Genomic DNA, 23,126 nt, shown 5'->3' on the forward strand with positions numbered 1-23,126 from the left:
AGAACCTAATGGATACAGGAGTGCAACTCTTAAATTTAAGTTGCTCAAATCGTAATCTGATGCAGCAAATAGAGACTTTAGAGGCTTGCAAGGGAGTTGTGGAGCCGCAAAAGTAGCTTTTGCTTTATCCTGGTAAATTCCAGGGTTTAATTGGCTGAAATATAAACATTTTAAAATTGTCATTCTTCTGTTACTTTACATGGCTTATGCTGCAAAACCCAACGGAATACTGATACGCTAATCGCATTCGTGGCATCTGTTGCAGCCAGCATGGCAGCAGCCCCCCCCCATGCTTCCCCTCCCCGACACCCCCAGCGGCCGCAAAGCTTTCTGGAGCATGACGGGGGAGCTTGGCTGAGCGTCCCTTCACCCAAGCTTCCATTCCCCTCTGGTCATCCCCCAGGCATCACATGGAAAAGGACTTCCTCACAGCTCTCTGGGAAGTTCAGAGTCCTTCCTCCTACTCATCTCTCCCAGACCACGTTGCTGCCCACCCTCCCCTGTAACAGCACATCCTGCTGCTTGCTGTTGCTGCCAACGCTCAGCAGCTTGGGCGGCAGGCTGATGGATCCAGTTCAGTTTTGACCTCCAATGTGGTGCACGGAAAAGGGTGTTTAAAAGGATGCTGTTTGAATTGCAGAGCCAAACGTAACAGTTAAAAAACCCTGAAGGTGGTTCGCCTCTGCAACCTTAATTTGACTCCGCTGGATATCATCCTTACGTTTTTAGTGTTAACCATCAGTTGTTACTCTTTTATTCCACAAAACTTTTCCATGGTTGAGTGGATGGGAAACTCGGATTGCCTGTGTACCTCTGCCCTGTGCGTGGGGAAGTACATGGAAGGGGGGTGCACCCCACTCAGTAGGGGGGCACATACCTCCCTTCCCTTATGAATTCTGTGGATCATCTTGCACTGCAGTCATTCTTGGGAGTTTGGAAGGTGTTAGGGTGGGATTTTTAATCCATTGTCCAATTTACTTCTTATTTGGTTAAGTAAGTGAGAGAAGTAGTAGTAACTGAAATTCAGAATAGAAGTGATGGCTTCATTTCATACCCACAGTGGCAGAACTATGGAAATGTGTAACCTGTGCTACTTCAGGCTGATCAGATAGCTTTCATCTGTGGTGGTTTAGATGAGAATGTCTTACAGTCCTGAAGCTTCGGAGAATAAGAGGGTGAATTTTCGCTTGAGGGAGATCCATCGTATTTCACATTGCTCTAAGCAACTGTTTCCAGGTTTACAATATATTAACAGAAGAAATATGTGGAATAGAAAATACAGCGGAGTCTTCCTCATCCTGGTTTCTGGGAGACTGAAAGGTGACATGAGGATAGCTATTAAACGTATGCTCCATCTGGAAGGAAGACAGAGAGGAATCTTAATAGAATAAAAATTGTGTTCCTGGCCTAACATGAACTTTTGTGGTTTGTAAAGCAATTAGATTAAAAGTTCTTTTTCCAAAATGCATAAAGATTTGTTCATGAAGATATGTCATTGTTTAATCATCACTAATATTTATTCCCAGTTTAGGCAGCTGAAAACTGAAACAAGTCCATTGTTTAGCTACTTGAAAATTTTTTGTAGGAGTTATAAGGGGGAGGAGGTTTCTAAGGTAACCTACCAATAAATAAGTTTATTTCCAAAATAGGGAAAATTAAATTTCAAGAACATGCTGTAACTTCTAGTAGGACAAAGTTGAAAAACAGTGCTTTGAGACTTAGCTGTAGTGCAGTTGTGTTTGTTATCTGTATAGGTTTCTTGGAATGTTTTGTATACGAATATATTCCCTCCTTTTTTTTCAACCTAAAAATATTACCTTGGAATAGGTGAGTAAAAATATTTCTACAAGACCTTTTTAAAATGTAGTGAAAATACAGTACTGTTTACATCAGTGATATCAGCTTAGGGTGTTTCTGCATTTATTACATCTTAACTTACTTTGTTCAGGGGAAAAAAAAGGAATCATAACCTGCTTATGTCATTTCATGATTTTTAGATGATGAATGAATATTCATGTTTAGCAAAAATTACCTGCTAGTGAAGAGGAGGCTCAGGAATCCAGAGCTGAGTTTTTTGGATTATCTCTGGAAGAATGGAAAATTTCCAGATAATCTTACATTAATAAATATTTGAGATGTTGTCTGTCACATCTTCATTTTGATCACATCAAAATTTTGGTATTGTATAGTCTAATGATCGCTATAAATTCTTAGGTAACTGATGTAAATTGACGTGTGTAATGCATGAGACCTGTAACTCGTGAGACCTGAGGCATCGTCATTTACGTCTCTAATGCTCTAATTAAAATACTACATCAAAAATATATTAATTTTTTTATTTTATATGTATATTAATAGGTGCCACTATTTATATGCCTCTGTCCCTAAGGAAGAGTTTGGGTGAAACAGCTCTGGTTTGTTTAATGTTTATAGGCGTGTCATGATGTAGGTGGTTTTCTGCTTTCAGGCATAATACGTTATTCCTGATTTCTCTTCAGTATACTGAATATTTTTAGTAGATTTTGGTGACATTCATCGGGTAGATAGAGGTCAGCTGCATGTGCTTGCAAACCAAGTGCATCAGATGCTCCTAGTGATTTTCCATGTCCCTGTTTTCTCCTGTCCTAGTGGAAGTTTCTTAAGGGACCTGGCTTGTGAGTTTTAAGAGCTTCTGAAAGGCTACTTTCCAGAAGTCAGACCCTTAAGAAAATCTTAGTTTGGCCATCTCAGAACGTAGGCTGCTACGGTCACAACTTACTCGTACAACCTCGTTTGTGTTGGACTGACCTAAAGTGATGTTTTGTATGTAGTTCCCCACCCCCCAGAAACATTAACTGAAAAGTTTTAGCCCATCTTCCTTTATCAGCTGGAGCAAATCTGAATTCTCTGCCCTTTGGATTACCATGTCTCTCCGCCAGGACAGGCACTGCCAGGTGTGGCTGCAGCCCCGAGGATGCTGCGGCCCCAAGGACAGGTGCTGCAGTGCAGGCTCAGCCCAAAGCCCGCACCTTGGTTAGCCCACCAAGTGCCTGCTTGCACACAAGGTGGCCACGATGTGGCCATGGCCTGAGGAAGAGGTGACAAGCACTGGGGTCTATAGGAGTGAGTCACAGGGAGCAGTTGCTGGAAGGCTGGTCAGGCAGAAGGGGCTTGGTGGCTGAGGCTGATGCTGATGTTGTCCTGCAGTGGAGAGTGGGTTGGGATCCAGGCGTGTTTGGCATATATGAGCAGGATCCTTCTCTATGCTTGACCGTGGGCAGTGGGAGCCTTCAGCAGCTGAGGAGGAAAAACAGTGAAGAACTTAGAGCAGACAAGAAAGGGGTTAAAACCAAGTGTGAAAAGTTGGATCATGGTACCTGGTGTCTTGAAATGAAGCAGGATTTTTCTGGAAGGCTTTAGTCACCTGGGAAAGAAGGATCGGGTAGCTGTGTGGGAGGCAATTTGCAGGCAAGTGTACTCCTCTGCAGTAGATCGGTACATTTTAATGAGGTAAGTATATTTGCTCTGTTTTATAGGATTTGCTTTGGACTAGAAGTCTGGAAGTCGTTTTAAATAGACCGCTTTGAGATATAATGGTCAGGTGGAAATATTTGAAGCATATAATATGGAAACCCTGTATTTACAACATATTTGTAGGGTCTCAGAAGCTGAGCTGAAAAGATTGCCTCTTTCCCAGAAGAGATCTTTAAGAGTAAATAAAGCTTATACAGAGGATGTAAAAACAGATGTAAAGTTAGAAACTACTGTATCTATGCAATTTTATTTACTTACTTATTTACATCTGCAGCCATCTCTCAATCCAGCCAGCCCCTCAGGAAAGGATGCTTTCACACTGACATCCTTCTCCTCTTCCCGTCCCCTTCCCGTAGGCTCCGTGGGGCTGAATGGGGCCATTTTTTAGATGTAGGTTCCCCTCAGAGATGGCTTTCTGGGTGGGTGGGAATTCCTACCCACCAGTGGTGGGAAAGGGAAGGCAGCCATGGTGTGCTCGGCCTCCACACTCACAGCAGCGAGTGCCTGCAGGAGGAACAGCTGAGGTTGTGCGTTGCTGTACATGCACCCTCCAAAGGGATGGGAGAGCTGCGTCCTTTTGCATTGGGACCCTGACACTTACCCAGAGCTCGCTCTTTCCATTGAGAAGGCAACGCATTTCTTTGGACAAAGATGCCACCGAGTGAGGTGCATTCAGCTGATGCCCTAAATATTCATCAAGCATAAGCTTCGAGCTTGAGTATTCCATATTTTCTGGTATATATCATTCTGACTTTTCCAGTTCTGTTTCTTGTAGTCATGCTCTCTGTTATGTGTGTCTGCTTTCTCCTTCTACTAATTTAGTTTGATATCTTACCCTTTCTTGAGCTTGTTTTTTCTTTCCTTCTAGTGTTGGAACAGAGAGTTTATAACAGCTGTAGCATAACTTCAAAAGGTGGACCTGCAGTGTTTTAAATAACCATTACATAAGTCATAAAATAACAAAGACAAAATAAACATGTCCTCACAACAGTGAAGAAATAAATTCCATGGGCAGTATAAGTGTCTGCCAATCTCTAGTATTGCTTCCTCTCTTCTTTCGAGATTTGCTGTGCAGGTTTTTCACGTGTGCTTTAAGATCTCCTTTTCTCTAAAGTTTTTAAAACTTCTTGAAGAATGGATTTTTCTCTATATATACGTCATGTGCAATATAGTTGAAAGAAAAAAGCCTTTCTGGGGTTACTCAGGACCTCTATTGCCATGTTCAAAGCTTAACTAAGTAATTTTCAGTACTAGTTTGTTCTGAAAGTCTTGTCTTCTTTTTTGCCTCTCCCAAAAGACATGGCCAGCAGTTCACAAGCAGTTGCTGAGGAGCAGGGTATCACCTTTTGGGGCACCTCACGGGGGTGGTGTGTGGGGTTAGGAAACACATACAGAGTAAAAGTTAATTCGTTGTACTGCCAAGATCTTCCGTTACAAAATTTGTCTTTTGAGAGACGCTTTTAATCCTCGAGAAAGATGGGAGGGACTGGCAAACAATTTCATAAAGTTTCAGAATTCAGATATTTACACAACATTTTGATGGGATCATGAAGTGCATGGTGGTATTCCACCCATTTTACATAGCCGAACTGAGCTGTGGAAAAGCAGTTTGTTAGGTTTCACAGATTTATGACTGACCAAAGGACTCTGATGGTGCAGTAGCATGTTGACGTGTTAAGAGGTGACACACAACTTCAGTGTTTACGTTGATGTACTACTTCAACAATTTATCTTGAAGGATGAAAGACTCAGACATATAGTAAAGGAGATAGTAATCTGTCTAACCATTCTTCATTTCATTTTAGAAGCTGTAGCTGGAAAAACTCAGTTACAGTTTGACTTACCAGTAACGATACAACATAAAACGGACTCCCAGCTTTAAAACAAGCTTGAGCATGTGAAGCTCTGCAGCAGGGGCTGGAGGAGCAGAGGAGCTGGCAGGCAGGGTCGGACCTGCCATCTGCATATGTGCATTTTATGCAACAGGTCTGTGGCTTCACTGTCACCAAGGACGGCTTTGATGCCTCTTTCAAATAATTCTGAAATAAGCTTGCTGGCAGGTATTTCTGGACTGGATTGCCTGGGATAGCTGCTAGGAAAAGCACTTTGTGCCAGGCAGCTGCTTGGAGGCAGTGGTGTTGAACAAAGACTGAAAGTCTTGCAATCCAGTTATTATATTGTATGAGAAAATGCCAAGCAGCAGAAAGTTGTGTTTTTCAGGAAAAATTACCCAATCTTTTTAAAGTTAGAGAAAGCTTCCCTTTCCCTAGGAAGCTAATGTTTATAAGCTGAGCAGCTTTTTGCATCACCTTTATACCTCTTCCATGACAGAAGCATAAATTCAGTTGACAATTAGGTGAACATACTTCTAAGTAACATTTGTACTTGCAGTAAATTTTATATGTGGGCTAGCATGAATTTTGAAGACAGACTTCATTACATGTCATGTACTGAAAACTGTCCACAGCCATATGTTCAGTATATTTTACAACAATTTTTCTAATGAATGTTTATTGCTTTCCCTCTTTAAAGGTGTAATCTATCATTCTGCAAAGGTATGAAACAGGAAGGTTGTGGGAAAGGAGTAACACATACTGATGGGGATTGAAAAGATCGAGAAATGTTCTCTTACTAGTTGCATTTCTTATTTTCAGGAATTCTTTGAACATGCAAAAAAGCTCTGGGATGATGAAGGCGTAAAGGCATGCTTCGAGAGGTCAAACGAATATCAGCTGATTGACTGTGCACAGTAGTAAGTATTTCTTTTTATGGACTTAATAGCCAACAATGTAATCATATATAACAAATTAGAAAATATATTTATGTTAGCAAGATCTCAGAGTTTTGCAGTGCAGCGATTAACGTTTTTATTCTCTGTATAGGCTGAGCATGTATAGCAGAAGTAATTGATTGTTTTATCATAGTTTGCCATTATTATAAAACTAAATACTCTGCCTCAAATCTTTCACAGCTAATAAAGTATGAAAACATCAAATTAAATAATTTTAAATAACTTTATTCCATTCAAAATGGATTTATATAAAATCATTTTGATTGAAACTATTAAGTTTGAAAAATGTAGAGCCAATCTAAGGAAAATGCTTTGGTTTAAATTCTGAGACCAAGATAGCACTGAAATTGCTCAGTTTTCACATTCCATTAGAGCTTCTGAGATTATCTGAGATTATTACCTAACTGCATGCAAACCTGCATTACTAATATATTGGGGGGGGGGGGGGGGGGAAATGGTTAGCAGTATTTAATTAAAGATAGTAGTACATTTGGTATTCATATAACATCAAGAGAAGTGGTGCATGTACGTGTAACACAGTCATAATCCTTGAACTGTTTCATCTGATTGGAACTGTTCTGAAAAGAGTTGTGTAGTAGATTGTGAAGGTGCAAATCATAAATACATAGTACATTGATGAAAAACAGATTCATCGGGAAATAGTCCATTAACATGCCATGGCTACAAAACTCAGCTATCCTTAGTAATAACCCAACTCTGAATCAGACTTTGATCAAAAACATACATTTCATGTGTATTGTATATGTTACAGAATATTATATTATAGATATTCAGCTGCTATTGCAAAACCATATTCTTACCGTTGCTATGTGATTAGGGTTTGCAGAGAACACACTCCAGTGTGTTATGATTTGTCTAATTGGCAGTATGGTCAGCAGCAATGGCACAAGTCTGTTGTAGCACTCAGTGGTTTGTTTTTCTGTGTTCTCTGCTCTTGGTGCCAATGCTGAAGCAGAGAAAACGGGCCGTGCCGCTGAAGGACTTGTCACGCTTCTGCCACAATGGGGAATTTCAATGCTGTGGGTCATAGTTCCTTTTCCCTCTTTCCAGACCACTTTTGGGAAAGAGAAGGATCCCGTTATGATTCAGCAGCAGCAGCACATGGAAGTGAGGGAGTATTGCTATGTGTAGGAACAAATGCATTTGACCTCAGTGGGCTGGATTTATGAAAACTGGGGCATTTGCTCAGAGTGGGTAGAAATTAAAGCGGTGTTTGTACACAAAAAGAATGAGAAAGGTGTCCTGAATTGTCATCCCTAGGTTTCCCCTCTGCCCTCACATACCACTCCTGCCATGATACAGATGTGATCTATGCTTGCTGAAAAGTCCGGACTGACTGTTTATGATATCTGTTAATACACTCAAAGAAGACATCTGACCAAGAAAATAGAATAATGACATGTATTTGAAATAAACTAATATAAAACATACTTTACTGATCAGTAAAGGGTGATGTGTCTCCCAGTCCTACTTTAGAAAACAGTGCTGAGAGGGCCGGGCAAAAAAGGAAGACACTGAATTATAGTATTAGTGGTCCTGTGTGTTCCCTTAAAAAAATGACGCCTGGCTTTGAGGAGAACAGGAATGTTTAAGTCTTATGTTATGTCCAAAACCAAAACACAAATGGAGGAAAGAATGGATCTAGAATAAAGTCCACTGTCCTGAAACATAAAACTAAATCCTACTACCTCTTTTCCTAAAAAAAGAAAGATTATTGGGCTTTTTTCTATGTATCTGCCCTCTGTATGTTCTAACTGGCTGTCTTTTTCTTTATTCTGAGATTATTTATTATAGTAGTGAATACAAAATTTGCATAATTATTCACCCTCAAGACAATTTATGAAATAGTATCTGATATTTAAATACCCCTTGAGTGTATCGGTGCTTTCCATTCCATGATTTACCTGAAAATGTAACAGCTAAGTGAGTTATCCACATTTACAAGCCTTCAGTCTTAGAGCAGAGGCTTGAAACTAAGGAACAGCCATGTCATTGATCTGATCAAACAGCCTTTTTCTCACCACAAGTATTGATGGTGTAAAGTGAAGTGTAACCTTAACAGAACGAAGATGCTAAAAATATATCCAACTTTTATTATCTGCCCCTCCCTCATTCCCTGAAAATTAAAATGGTACTAATAGAGTCAATGAAAAGGAGATCTGAAAGTTGTTGCGTCTTTGCTGCACACGTGTGTTTATATATTGCAGAGTAACTGTACTTGTGTTACCCTGAAGAACATGTCGGTACCAGCACTGGATGGACCTTATTCAGAGTGGGGGGGTCATCGCCTTGTGACTGACAGAACCTGTGAGACTAGTTAGAAATACAATTCCGATACACATTTAAATTTTCTTATATGTGCTAGGAAAATACTAGCTGTGAGGTGCTGCCTTTCTGGCTCAGCAGGGGTGGATGGCATTTCTCTCAGAACCTGTCCATGATCATCTTGAACTGGTAAAGGAAAAAAGGGAAGGAGTGTAATGCAGATATGCAGGCTTACTGTGGGATTTTGAAACATCTGCAGTGTTTTCATTACACTGGCTTTGGGAGAAAGTATCCCACGCCATCAGCTAAATCCTAATCTTTTACTTGATAGTGAAGAAAGAACATTATCAGTAGGTCACCACTAATTTTTCTGCTTAAAAAAAATACCACAAAGCAAAACCAAAAAACTCCCCATGTGTTAAAAATATCATTGGGCTACAAGTTGGGTGGCTGACTTAAAATACTGAAAAGCATTATTAGCAAATTATAATGTCAGCAGCCAAACTTGGTGACAGTTAAGTGAGTTACAAATACAGTGTATTTTGGAATAGTTTAATTTGGCTACAGTACAGAGCTTCTGTATTTTTAAAACTTAACCTAATTTTCTTTATTACTGTGGGAGAAATATTTGGCTGGAAATAGAGGTAGTAGAAAGACGCAAAGGCAAATGTTTTATTTACATTAGGCCTGAAAGTTGCTTTTCCTTGATCTTTAATGTTCTTTTAAATTACCAGGGTACTGTTCCTTCACAGAAATGAGGGTGAAGGCCTGCTTGCCAGACCATTTTAATATTCTTATATGACTCTCCATGTATGTGCACTTCTTCTAAGTGTCTTATTGGTACATCGTGTGGTATTTGTAACAAATACGAATCTGTGACCAAGTCAGAGGTCAGACCTTGCGGTTTGACAGTGGTAAATGTGTCATAAGCAAAGATCTGAATTTTTCTTTATCACTAACTACAAAGATACTTATCTAAGGCTTAGAGGGAAAAGTGTTGCATGGCCATCAGCCATATTTTTTTCCTTAGTGACCTTCATATATTTCTTCAAGATTAATATCATAAAACCAGCAGGTTATTGTTTTCCCTGCCTCCTGATTTAATATTTCTTTTAAGTTATATTTAAAGTTTAATTTAAAAAAATATATATTTAATTTGAAAAGTTGATTCGATTTAGTTGTGTCCCCATTTGGCTTATCTAGATTTCAGCAGGTTGCTTTTGTTTATGATGATAAATCTTACACCTTACTTTGGTTAACTTGAACTTACTTTGAACAACTAATTATGTCTATATTCACATGGTTTATATTCAGCAAATTCTAGGTCTATAACGGACTTTCAGATTGTGATCTAGTGCTGTCTTCGCATTGAACTGTCTAGTATATAAATAATAGACCAGAATATGTTCATTAAAAAAATTCTTGTAATTCTAGGAGTTTTCTAAAAGCTAAATAGTTTCCTATAAGATGCAGCAGGAGTTTTCTAAAAGCTAAATAGTTTCCTATAAGATGCAGCAGGAGTTTTCTAAAAGCTAAATAGTTTCCTGTAAGATTTCAGTTTCTTTGTACTAGTTACCAAATGCCCAAATTATATTGTATCCGTGGAAGGGAACTGCAAAGCAAACTTCTATGAATGTAGAACAGATCAAAATGAAAAAAAGTCCAGGTGTGATGGCTTTCCTTTAAAAAAAGACCCAGGAAAAGAATTGATGAGTTGATTATGTTTCTTCATAAATTTAAGTAAATTAATTTATTTGGCAATGAAGAGGTATAACATTTCCTTTTAACTAATAGCATACCATGAGATAGAGTTACAGGTTGTAGCCACCTGTTCGGTGTTATGTATGTATTGACTTCGCCCTAATGCAGGTGAAACGGTTTCTGTATTATAAGCCCACTTTCTTCACTGCAAACCAAGCCATGTGCTAACTGGGGGCTGCTCTAGCAGTCCCAGAAAAGCCACTGAAGTTACTTTTTGCTTGGAAATCTGACACATGGGCCCACAGACAGCAGTGAAGTTGAAGATCTTTCCAGAATGCTTAAGGCATTGTTGTTGGGAAGGGGGGAAAAAAAACCCCAAACAACCAAAAAAAACCCCACCTACGTTCAGGTCTATTGGAAGGTTTCAGAGTTGAATTCTGTCTCCCATTGCATTCACACGAAACAACAGTGCATGCGTCCATAGGTGGCCCTAGCTGGAAGGGTTGTACTTCGGCTCACTGAATTCCTCAGTGTAGGAAGTAAACCAAGGATTTGAGGGAGCCCTGCCCTCAGCCAGCACTTTATCCAAGTTCGTATATCATTCTTCTTTCCCTGATAAAATATGCCACTTCTGATACACTTAAGTGTGAAAGCCTAAATTGCTCTCTATGCAAATATTTGGGCTAATAAAACTTGATTATGCAAGTTCGCAGGAAAGCAAACACAAGGGATGTGAGCTTGGCCAAAGAACTGAGCTAATATCCATGGAAAAGGCACACCTCAAGTTCTTTTTCTTCGCAGTTATTCTATCTTGGAGAAGGGTTTCAGCATGCTTCTGAGGTATCTGTCCTGCTATTAGGTGGAGTAATTAAAAAGAAAGTTCTCTGTGGTGTTTTTCACAGATTCAGTTCACATCAACTTCAAGATGTGAGAAAACAGATGTTTTTTTCTCTACAGCAGCACTTCTGACTTTCCTTGTGCTCTTCTAGATGTAAGGTTTAATTATTAGCATGGACATAGTCAACCCTCAATTCCTTCTTAAAATCTGAGGTCAGAAAACCTACCTTGGCATTATCTGCTTCTTGTGTCTACTGTGGCACTTCAGTCTGGTGTGTTGATATGTTCTTTCATCATAATGGATGGTGAATAGAATGTGGATGTATGTGTGATAAATTAAGGTAAACATACTGATTATAAGCTAGAGAATATTATTTTTCAAAGTGATTCTTTTTAAACTTGGCAACTGCTTATTAAATAGAGGAGAAATACATTTTACTTAGATGAGGAAAAGTATTAATTATAAATGTTTCGTTTAATGAAATTTGAAGAAATAAATTTTTGATGGCGATACAGGGAAACTGTAATAATATAATTTTCTTTCATCTAAAATTCTGTTCTCATTCATAATGAACAACTTGCTGTTGAGGACAAAGTTTCTGCATTTTCTTTTTAAGATGTTTCATGCATTCAAACTTTAAAAATTCATTCCATAAGTTAGAAGAAAATTTTGTTTAGTTAATTCATGTACAGGTTTTCTCCACTTACCGTGAATTAAACTATAGACCTTAACCAACCAGTAAATTGTTATTTAATGATAGAAAAAAAAAAAAAAAAAAAGAAGGGGTATAATTATAGATTAATTACTTTAGCCTTACTGATGAGTCTTCTTAAGCAGGGGTGGATGCCAGACAGGACAAAAGTCATTCTGCAGTGTGTAATGCTTAAATTTTTCACTGTTTACTGTCTAGTAGACCACACTCTTGAGAAGCAGAATTGCGGTTTCTTAAAATATGCACTGGGAATTCTCTGAAATAACCTTTTCATCTGTTGCTGTGATTATTTTTTGTTGTTGTTCCCCTTCTTGCTCTCACGAAAAAAATCATTAGACATAACCAGCTCGTTATCTTAATTTTGGTAATCAAAATGTGACCATGATGTTATAGTACTAGTAGTTAGAAGTACAAAAAATATAGAAGCAGCTGTAGAAACCCTCAAATGCCTTTGTATTTTCAGTTTGGAGGCAGTAGCAGTGTACCATTCACAAATAGCCAATACAACATACGGGCATGTACCTGCCTGTTTGAGCCACTTGAGTTCACAAATGCTCTCCATACCTAAAGAAGACAATAATATTTCTCAATTAAAAAGTAAGAGAGAAAATAGTTTATAAACACAGCACCCTCTCTGTCTTTTAAAAATGAATATGACAAATATTGTTACTATTAGTTAGTTACCAATGGAGAATCCTTTAATTCACCCTAGATGCGTTGCTCAAACATAAAATTGAACCATACATACATTTTCCCACAGACATATATGTGCATGATGGTCTGTGTTCTGCACTTTTAGAACAAGCAAAAATGTTGAAAATGTAAGGCATAAAACCACAAAATACTCCTTAAGCTTAATTTAAGGTAGTAATAGCATTTAAAGAACTAATGAAAGCTATGACAAGTGCATGAAAGTACACTTAGGCTCTTTTTAAGATGTTTTATTAGACATTCCTAGTTTCCTTTGAAAAATACAGCAAAGCTGACTTCAGTCTGTTGAGGAAAGAGTTCTTTCCTCCCTAGTCAACAAATTTTTCAGGTTTTCCTGAATGCCTGATGAATTTTTTTCTTAATTTTTTCCTGACTGTTTGCACACGTGGTGTAGTAGTAGGTGCAGGACACGTTAGTGTAACACAGCAACTCAGCCCCGTTTTGGAAATACGATCCATTAAGCAAGTTGGAGGATTGCAGAGAGGTCTGTCAGCTGAACTTGTCTGCATTTAGTTTTCTGTGTTAGTATCCTGTATTTAATGTGGAGATAAGTTTTTCCATGTGCCTTCTGCAGAGGTAAGCTGCAGACTTTCAGAGGCTGTTGCAATTGTATTTGCAATATGCACTTCAAGCACTTCTAGAGCCTGAGCAAAAGCTTGCTGAAGGACCAAGACACTCATCATCACCCTCAGTATACATGCTCTTAAAGCGTTAATATCCTTTAACACAAAGAAAGAGCATTCTGTTGCATTTATTATTAAAGAGAAAGGCTGTGTTTATTTTATATGACAGCAGCAAGGGCAGAAGTGAATAGGTACTGGTACAGGGCTGAGTCAGTGAACTGGCACAGTGGGTGTGTGACTGGTGAAGATGGCCAGAATCTGGGGTACTGAGCAGGGGGAAGGGAAGGCTTCTCTGTAGGACTGGACTTCATTGAGGGGCATTTTGTTTGCATTTTGTGTATTATACGTAATAGGAGGTCTTTTTAAAATATATGAACAGAAGATAACAAAGTTAATAAGCAGACTTTGAAAGGTGCCTTGGAAGTTGATGTCTATCTAGAGTACAGATAACTGCCAGTGAAGAGAACTTAAAACCTGTGTATTCCCAGCTAACAAGTCAAAAAAAGAGTAAAACAAACCATTACCTACAGTAATCATGCTGATACTGCTTAACTCCAGAAGTCCTGATTATGAATCATTGCTCAGCGTTAGCATCTCAAAACATCTTCAAACGAATTAAAACTGCAGATGCTGGTTATCTAGAATCTGCGTGCAGTATTTGTAAGTAGATTTCAGAAGGAAGCTGTAGGTCATGCTGTCAGTTCTGGTGTTATTTATATGCTGTTCTTGGTTTAGGGCTCATCTAGTGTATGCGTGGGAGAAAGAGTAAACTATGACCAAAGCCAGCTTCATTATATTGCAGGGAACATTAAGAGTCACTTACATTTACTCCACTTCTCCGGCTTATGTAGATTGATACAGAATTTAATTCAATCTGTTCATTTATGTGTGCATGTTCTTGGTGGAAGGGATTAGTTGGTTAAAGAATACATTAGCCTATTAATAAGTGTATCATTATGTAACAGAAATGTATTTAAATTTTTTTTCTGTGGGATTTATTTTTAGAATGCTTTAGAGAAAAGTATATCCCATATTCTGTTGCCTTAAACCTCACCTTGCCATAAACACTTGTTTATGTAATAAGTTTAATATAATACAACTGTATAATACCTTTAAGTTGTAGGCTTAGAGAAGAAACAAGAGCACTGAAAATTTAATGGCAGGTTGTATGGGATACTGTTAAATTATTTACACTTGGGCTTTGACTTTTCTTAAATGCCAAATGCATTTTTTTCACTTAGATGGTCTTTTTTCAAGTAGACAGTTTCATGCCACAGGATAAAGAAAGGTCAAGAGTCTTATGTCTTCCTTAAGGAACTACTCACTGGCCAGACTCTGTATACATGTGCTCCTCCACACTAATATATGTACACAGCCTTGTTTATGTTAGGATCTACAAGAAGCCAGGGTTTGGGTGGTGGTGTTTTTCTAAATTAAAGCTGCACCAACAGATTTGGGGGAAAAAAAAAAAAAACAGATAGTGGAATGCAGAAGTTAAGAAAATAAAATACAGCTTATACTGCGTTGGAAAAATGTAAAGGCTAAGCACCTATGCTTGAAAAAGAAATTTTACACCTCAGACTAAATAGAGTCATGGTATTTGTCAGTTTGGTTGTAATCCCAGTTTTAAAGTAAATCATACTGGGAGGCTAAGCAGTTTAAGGGTGTCTCTTTACTTCTTGTAATTAAGTTAAAGCTAATGTTGTTCATTTTAATACAAGACAACAATGATGCTGCCAGAATTTTTTAAAAGTTTATTTGACTTTAGAGAAACTTGTTTCAGTTTTGTCTGTTGTAAAAGTATTCTGTCCGATTTCATTAGAAATGTTTGTTATAATGGTGGGGTTTTACACAAAGTTTAATTTGGCCCTAAATTAAGTAGTGGAAGAGAAAATACATGTAAAATATATCAGTAGGCTTCCTGTTTAATAGACATTCCAAATAATTGTCTTCCAGAATAAAATTTGTGGAAGTTCATTTGTTCTAGAATCGGTTCAGAAATTAGTTTTTCCTCATTTTACTGCTCCCCTGACAATTGCTCTGTTTTTAATCAAAACAGAGACATGATCTTAGACATTATCATACTTAACTGCTAATGCAGGAAAAGGTGACTCTTGAAACCAGTTTTATAGGTTTTTTGAGAATATTTTTCAGATTTAGTTTTCTTTCATGAACATTACAGGGGAGATTGGGAATGGTTTGGGGGTTTTCAGATACTTTATCACAGAAATGAATTAGACTGAATATCAAAATAACATTTAACTACATTTTTCTGACCGAAGCCTGCTGATACGTTTCTTGACTCCCTGCGTGTGCCTCCTTCCCAGTTTTTGTCTTTGTGAAAGAAGGTTTCTCTGCCTTTCTTCTGGTTTAGAAGAATGTGTTTGGGGCTGGGAATATCTGCAGTCTGGATGTTGGCATCCTGAAAGTCCAGTGGTACAGATTTTGGATAATTATTGTTTATTAAGTTTCTTTCCAACCACATTGTGAAGAAGTTTAATGATCAGCATGGGTGTAGTTTCTTGGGCCCCACTTACCTATTGGCACAACTGTGTCAGACCTGTACTTGCCAATACTACTGCAGCAATTATTAAAAAATAGTTTGTTAAAGAGTGCTATTGCCACTAGGCTTGATTCTGTTCAGGGAATGTAGATGTAAGCTCTGCTGGTAAAGGAACTTATTTATCCGGTATGACTTTTATATTCATTGAGTTGGTTGGCCTACTACCTTACATTGTCAGGATCTTAGAAACTTTTTTTCAGCAAGTTTGCCATAAATTAGATTGTCTCCATGAAAAGACTGAATTCTACTTTGAAAAGCTTTTCTTTAAAGAGACATGCCAGTGAACAAACATTTTGCTACACTCTACAGAACGGGCAGGCTCAGGTACGAAGTATTCACAGGTCAATGTGGTCACTAGTTTTCCCTCAGTTTCATTTTTTATTAAGAACTACATGGAAGCCTTTTTATTCTGTTTTTTTGGGTTTTTGCAGGTTTTTTGCTTTGCGTTATTGCACCGGGTACTCACCTCTTTCCTCCATAGTTTGTAAGCAGCTGATGTCTGTAGGGTCTTACATCAGGGTGAGAGGTTCTACAGAGGAGGTTGTGGTGCACATCGCTTCCTGTCAGTGCCAATCAACACAGTCAAAAGTTTAGGATTTTTCCTGACAGTACTTCAAAAGTAATAATCAACAAATTATGTTATCTAAAAATCGCAAGGGTGAGTCCTCTATTAAAGCTTATTCTTGGAAATTGGTTAACTTATAAATACGCAATTCTGTACCTCTGGCAGGGCGCTCATCATAAGATACAGTATGTTGAAAGAATGATTATATGAAGATTAAAACTGATTTTAGGAATGCTCATAAACAAGTTACACCTATTTTGAGAATGAAAAGAAGAAAGGGAAGATTGTAGGTGGGTGAAGGTGATACATATGGGTTTACAAATGAAGCAAAGATAATAGAGCACTAAGTATTGTTAGGCAGGAATGCAGAGTCTTAAAGCACTGGACCAACGAGTAAACTTGGCTGGTAGTCTCTGATGTCTGCATAATGAAGGCAAATGTATAAATGTATGAGATTGCGCAGTGTTGAGGGGGGTTAACCTACATCCTGATGGAAGCAAGCAGAATGGATATGGGGGGAAAAAAATACCATCACATAAGATCCTGAAAACAACCAAAGAGAAACTGTGCTAGGGAGATCTTCTATTTCCACACCATATGAAGAGCACAGCTCAGATGAATGTTCAGAAACATGAGTAAATACATGGCTGCATTCCAAGCAGTTAGCTAGCCTGGCTAAAAGGCAGTTACAACAAATATTAGATAAGTATTGATACTGTGAAGTTACCAGAAATTTGTAGATGATGACCACAAAAAGTGAAATACAGAAAGAAATGCCTTTAACAACAAAAAAAAAAATAATCCAGCAAAAAATAATCTTCTATAGACATTCTCTTAATTTCTTTAGGAAGGGAGTAATTGAAGAACAGTTCCAAAATACTTAATCTTTTGAACACTTCAGCCTGTGTGATGAGCTTAAAACAAGTGTCTTTCTCCACAGGCAAGACAGGTTTCTTCATCTCATCTAGCCTCATTGTTCCAGTAGATGGGTATCTTTTTCACTAGTAGGCTAAGAGCACAACTACACTTTTTTCTGGAGGAAAAATAGAACAGGCTTTCCAAGTGAAAAGTCCCAGTTTCATTCTGCCTCTAATAGGCTTGATTGTCATTATCTGTTTTCTGTGGACCTCAGAGCACTGGGCTGGGGGTTTCTCTTGTAACAGGTGTGTCACTGTCCTCTTGGCCTGGAAAGTGGATAAGCCCACCACAAAAAGGATGGACAAGAACAGTGCTTTGTAGGCACAACACTCAGTATCTCCGTGTACTTCCACAGAAGTCCCTGAAAACCTGTGAAAGAGACCATGACTTTCAGAGGACTCACTGGCTTTCTCCAACTCTCGACATGTTAAGAACTGCTGATGTTTTATCAATTTTGTCCCTTAAAGTGGAGACAGAGGTATATCTTGCTATCACACTGTTTTTGAGAGATCTCAACATAAAAGCTGCTTTTTTTCTGGAGCTTTTTCACCTTACACATGTGCAACAGTTATTGCAACACTGGCTGGAAGTCTTCTGAGCAGAATCCCACATGTTTGGATATTATTTGCATTGTCCTTTTTCCTCTGTTCCAGTGCACCGACCTATGACTGACTTGTGGTCTTGATTGAAATTTGTTGGCTGATGTATTTCCCTTTCTTCTCTCCACTTACGAATAATATCTGCAGATCCGTTTCTTTGCTTTACCCTGTTTTGTTTTTTCATCGTTTTCTTCTTGACAGATTGATCATTTGCTATTGTACAGGCCTCTGGGCTCTGGAGGTGGGTAGTATGTCAGCTTGGTCAGTAACAGTGAGGTGACTTGGATATCTGCTTGGATATGTGAAGTTGCCTTATTCTATCTACAGCTCCCAAGCCTCCATTGACTTTTTTTTTTTTCTTTTGTGATTTCATACTTTCCTATTTTATGTAATCCACATAGGCAGAATTCAAGGCTATTCATTCAGACATTATCACATATCTGTAAAGACTAGAGAGCAGTGTAGCATTTTTCAATGGACTAAAGGCTTTGCATTTATACATTGAAGAATTCTTACATGTGATTCTTTTACTGCATCCTATTAAGGAACAGACCATTATCAGACCCATCTGACCTAACTTTGAAATTACCCTTAGTGTTTGTATTGTGTAGTGCGATTATATTTTTCTGTTGTTCATAACACAGTTGGGGGCTCTTTTCATTTGTCTGTAAAAAATATCTTGATAGGAGTCTTTTCTGCATACTTCTTATTGTATATAATTATATACTTTCTAGAATTCCGTTCTATCTGGCTCCTTCTTCATACTTTATCATGAAGGAGGAGAATATCATGTGTAGCTATTTGCTTGGTAAGTGCTAGATCTGGGCACACATAACAGAGAGGGCACCATTTCCAGAGGAACAACAGAATTGATTTTAGGGGGGAAAAAAGGGAGGAAAGAAGGGAAAAGACAACGTCTCATTTTAGACCAACTTTAGTAATGCAATCAGTACTCCATGTGTTTTGAAATGGTTCTGCTTTCTGCTAGGAGTCAGCTATAAATCCAGTAGGGAAATAATGGCAGATGGGAAAACTTGTGAGTGTTGTGGGCATTTGCAAACCCTTACCATATCCCTGCAAGGATTCAGAACAGTGCATTTGGCACTCTCAACCTACACTGCAAATTGTTTCCACAAGACAGTTCGTAACATAGCGGCAGAGAAGACTCCAAAGTCTTTACGTATGGTACCGTTTCACTTACAAAGGTATGCACTCATTTGATGTAATCAGACAAAGCATACCAACAGGAAAAAAAGGGGAGAAATGGGCGTTTCTTTCAGAACAGATGTTTTTATTTTTTACTAAATCCATTCTTGCTTCACAATACTCAAGTGAAAAGAGCCCATCTTTTTCATCATCAGAAACTCCCACTGAAATATGCTGGAAATTGCCAAATCTTGCACAGCGTGCATAAATATTCAAACTATTGACAAATCAATTATTAAGTTTTATATGCTTTTCTGCTTTTATATAGTTTAAAAGTAGGTAGGTAACATACCTCCTTCTCAGATGATGACAGCCTTGCAGAAATAAAGTAACAGATAGAACCTGGTTTCAGGAAACAAACTTCCTAGAACCATAATCCTTATTTATTTATGTGAAATACACTTTGTCTGTAAGAAACTACCTTTTCAACTGAAAGGAGCATTTTTCTTCCAATTATACAGCCTCAGTTGAAATTCCTAAGTCATAAAGTGCCCAGTTGGATGAAGCACTTCAGCACATTTTTGAGGAAAGTGAAAACTCCTCCTTTATTTCACTCTTGCTAAGAGGTGAAATAATCAAACTCTTAATTGTTTCGCAAAGTGGAAGTAGAAGAGGGCACTGAAATTAATCTTGTTTTTGTTATGCACTGGAGGCCAAAAAGGAGCATGAAGGAAAGAAAATATCATAGAATCATAGAATGGTTTGGGTTGGAAGGACCTTAAAAGATCCAAGCCCCCTGCCATGGCCAGGGACACCTTCCACTAGACCAGGTTTCTCAAAGCCCCATCCTGCCTGGCCTTGAACACTTCCAGGGATGGGGCATCCACAGCTTCTCTGGGAAACCTGGCCCAGTGCCTCACCACCCTCACAGTAAAGATTTTCTTCCTTATATCTAATCTAAATCTATCCTCTCTCACTTTAAAACCGTTCCCCCTTGTCTTATCTCTACAGGCCCTTGTAAGAAGTCCCTCTCCACCTTTCTTGTAGGCCCCCTTTACACACTAGAAGGCCGCTATATAGAGAATTGCATTAACTTTCAACCCTCTTAATACAGTAAAAGCAACAAAAATGCTTCCCATCAACAGTGGAAGACTGTTCAACATGGAAGACATGGCACAACAAGGATGACTGGCCATGCAGAAGAGGTGCTTCTCTTTGTTTGTGGCTTTTTTGTTCTGTGGTGGGGCTACAGGTTGGGTTTTGCACGCCTGCCTTGGAGCTGCTCACGTGTTTAAGCTCAAGACCTTTTTCAAAGCAACTCTTCTCTGTGTTAAATGTGATACAGTCGCAGGTATCCATTCAGACCTGTGACTCGCTCACCTGCATACCTTGTTCAGTGCTCTGAGCTAGAAGTGACTTACCAGTTGCAATCTTCTTCATTGAAAATTCCATATTTTTCCATATATACAGTAGTGTGAGCAACAGTGCATGTGTTAACACATGTGCAGGTAACACAGAATATTTCTCCCCCAGAGTCATGACTTCCAGATATGCCACCAACTTGAGAAGGTAAGGGGGGTCTGAAAATAAGCTGCTTTCCTTCCTCCGCCCTGCCTTGCTGCTGCTCTAAACGGGGCTCTGCGGTCTTAGTCTCTCTTCTTGCCTTCCAGTGCCCTGTAGCATTCCCTCCCCGAGGCATCGTTTAGTTTCCAACACGTAAATATTTCACAGATTATTTGGGGGTGATGGCTTTCAGAGGAGTATGATGAGATGTGGTATAGAGCCAAATCTGAAGCTTTTTACTGTAGTCAGGTAATGCCAGAGATACTCTGCACACCGTGAAACAAAGTACGGTGGTCCAGTATTGTGCATATTCCTAGAATATCGCAAGCAGCAGTGTTTCTCCATTTTAAAAACAAAAATCCTTCCAGGTCACTGCATGATCTGTTCTTGTGCAAGATTGAATTAGAGGTAAATTAGCTTTGGTTTCCTAGAAGGACTGTGCTCATGTTGCATTGTATTCTGTTCACAAAGCTGAAGGCTGATTTTTGCTCTGGTGGTGTAAGTTGTCTGATTATGGTAAGATAAAAAACAGTATGGAAGCTGTTTTTTCACTAATCTTATTTGATGGTTGGTTTTTACAGCAGGCTTGTTAGTAAGCCCGTTTAGCGAAATTATACAGGTTTGGGGATCTTTTGGCTATTCTAGTCGTAATACTCTGTTCTGTTTGAAGGATGGGACTACACTGGAGGCATTCTTCCTTCCCGCTCCCCAGCTCTCTCTCTTCTGAAAGTCGTGGCATGTTGCTTTGTGTTTTCCTTGTTGGTAGTTTGAGATATAGTCAGTTGCCTTTCTGAGGATCAGTCCAAAACTGCAATGCAGTACACAGTGATGTGAACGGCCTGTTGTCACCACTGGTTAAAGAAGCTGTGACACATCAGCAGTGGAGATGGAGGGGGGGGAATCAGCTTCTAGCTAGGAAAGCTACAATGGCAGTTGTATTGGGAAATCAGTGTTGTCTTGGTGTGTTGGGGTTTTTTGTTGGTTTTTTTTTATTGCCCAAATGTCGGTGTTTCTCAATAGCTTGCTCACAGGAATAGGAGTCAAGGGAATTCTCAATGTCCAAATCACCAAACATGTGCTATTGTTTGAATTCTTAATTTGTGAGCTGCTCGCAGCAGGCTGTAATCATGTAGCATGCTGATTTTTGGTATCTGTTATGTATTATTTCAGTTTCTTAGGACTTTTGTCTTCCTTATTTACATAGAGAAAGCCAAAGGGCTAACTAGATCAGGAAAAAGAGCTTCAAGATGCAGCTTTACTTGAGAATGCATTACCTGATTTGGCCTAGGGGTACTTTATCCATCTGTTTCAGTTTACCTGTCTGTGAAATAAAAAATAAAAATTTAAAAAAAAGGGATAGTGCCTTCCTTAAGACCTTGTAAAAGCTGTTACTGTGCTTGATATTAAAGGTTTCTGCAGAGGAGTCACAGGCTTTTCCAGTACAATACAGTCATAGGTATTGGTTTGTCTTTCTGACTGCTGTGAAATAATTGTTACTGCCACTCTTTGCCAAAGACATCGTTATTCTGTCTAGAAAGTATCAGCACAGCTTCATCACTTCCTGGAAAGTGTTTGGTGCAGTACAGATACAGTTCTGGTCCTTCTCAATTCTCTTTGTACAGCACATCAAATGAACTCTGCTCTGTTTTACTACAGCTTTAGATCAGACCAAATTATAAGTTTGTAAGAACTGGGATATGAATCCTAATAATCAGATTTAGTGAAAGTAAAATGAATGTGGCCAAAATCTTTCAGTTCCACTTCATAATTTAAATATTTTTCTATTTTGTTTAATATTAACAGATGCTTTCAAGTTTTTAGAGAAATATTTGCACTAGAATGAAGGACATAAGCAGCATAACTATCTTACCTAACCTGGCATGCACAGGTTGTTGCAAGATCCCTAAACAGGAGGCGAAAAGTCAGAAAGTGATTGAGGAACATTTTTCCCTGACCAGTTCAACTATTTGTCCACACTGGGAAAATACACTACATTGGAAAACCATTAGCCAACAGTTTTGTCTTTAATGTGCGCAAAGACCGCTGTGTAAATTGTGACCAATTCAGTCGTCATTAGTACCATTTTCCCTACCTATACTAACAGTAAAACTGTGTTCAGTAGTCAATGTGTTTTTACTGTGTGCCAAGCGTAGATGAAATCTGAGTTGTTCATTGTGAAATATGTACACCAAAGAGCTTTTAAATGTCTATGACTAATGTTAATGCTTATAGGACTGTCGGGAACAATGTAGATATTTATGTAGATATTTTCCAGTAATGACTTTGAGGTTTGTTTGCTTTCGTTTGTGTAAAACAAACACAGTACAGCCAGCCAAAGTTAGGATTCTTTGCTCCTCTTAATAAAAAGAGCGTCTTCTGTGGAGGATGATTTGGGAGGAGCCAAGCTAGATGATAAGAAAGCACCCAGGTGTGTTTAACTTGCCAGAGAATATTGTCTTGAGAAGGTTACCCAGTAGCTAGTTGAGGCTGCATTTCAGAAGCATCAGTGAAGGCAGCAGACCAGTGTAAGCGCTGTATCTCTTAGAAGAGTTCATGCAGGGGGCTATTTGCCATCAGTTTCCAGTGATCCAGCAGCC

The 23,126-nt window shown here is 38.7% G+C and overlaps 1 protein-coding gene across 3 annotated transcripts in view; it reads left to right on the top strand.

The window, feature by feature from the left end:
- The window catches only part of GNAL (G protein subunit alpha L), a 195,745-nt gene that overhangs the window by 130,239 nt on the left and 42,380 nt on the right, over window positions 1-23,126 (top strand). For all 3 annotated transcript variants that reach the window (XM_056331881.1, XM_056331882.1, XM_056331883.1), the window contains exon 5: window positions 6,168-6,265. In XM_056331881.1, the coding sequence (XP_056187856.1) occupies window positions 6,168-6,265 (98 nt within the window). The remainder of the gene's footprint in view (window positions 1-6,167; window positions 6,266-23,126) is intronic.

Source organism: Falco biarmicus, chromosome 3, assembly GCF_023638135.1.
Source record: "Falco biarmicus isolate bFalBia1 chromosome 3, bFalBia1.pri, whole genome shotgun sequence".
In the NCBI taxonomy this organism is placed as follows: Eukaryota; Metazoa; Chordata; class Aves; order Falconiformes; family Falconidae; genus Falco; species Falco biarmicus.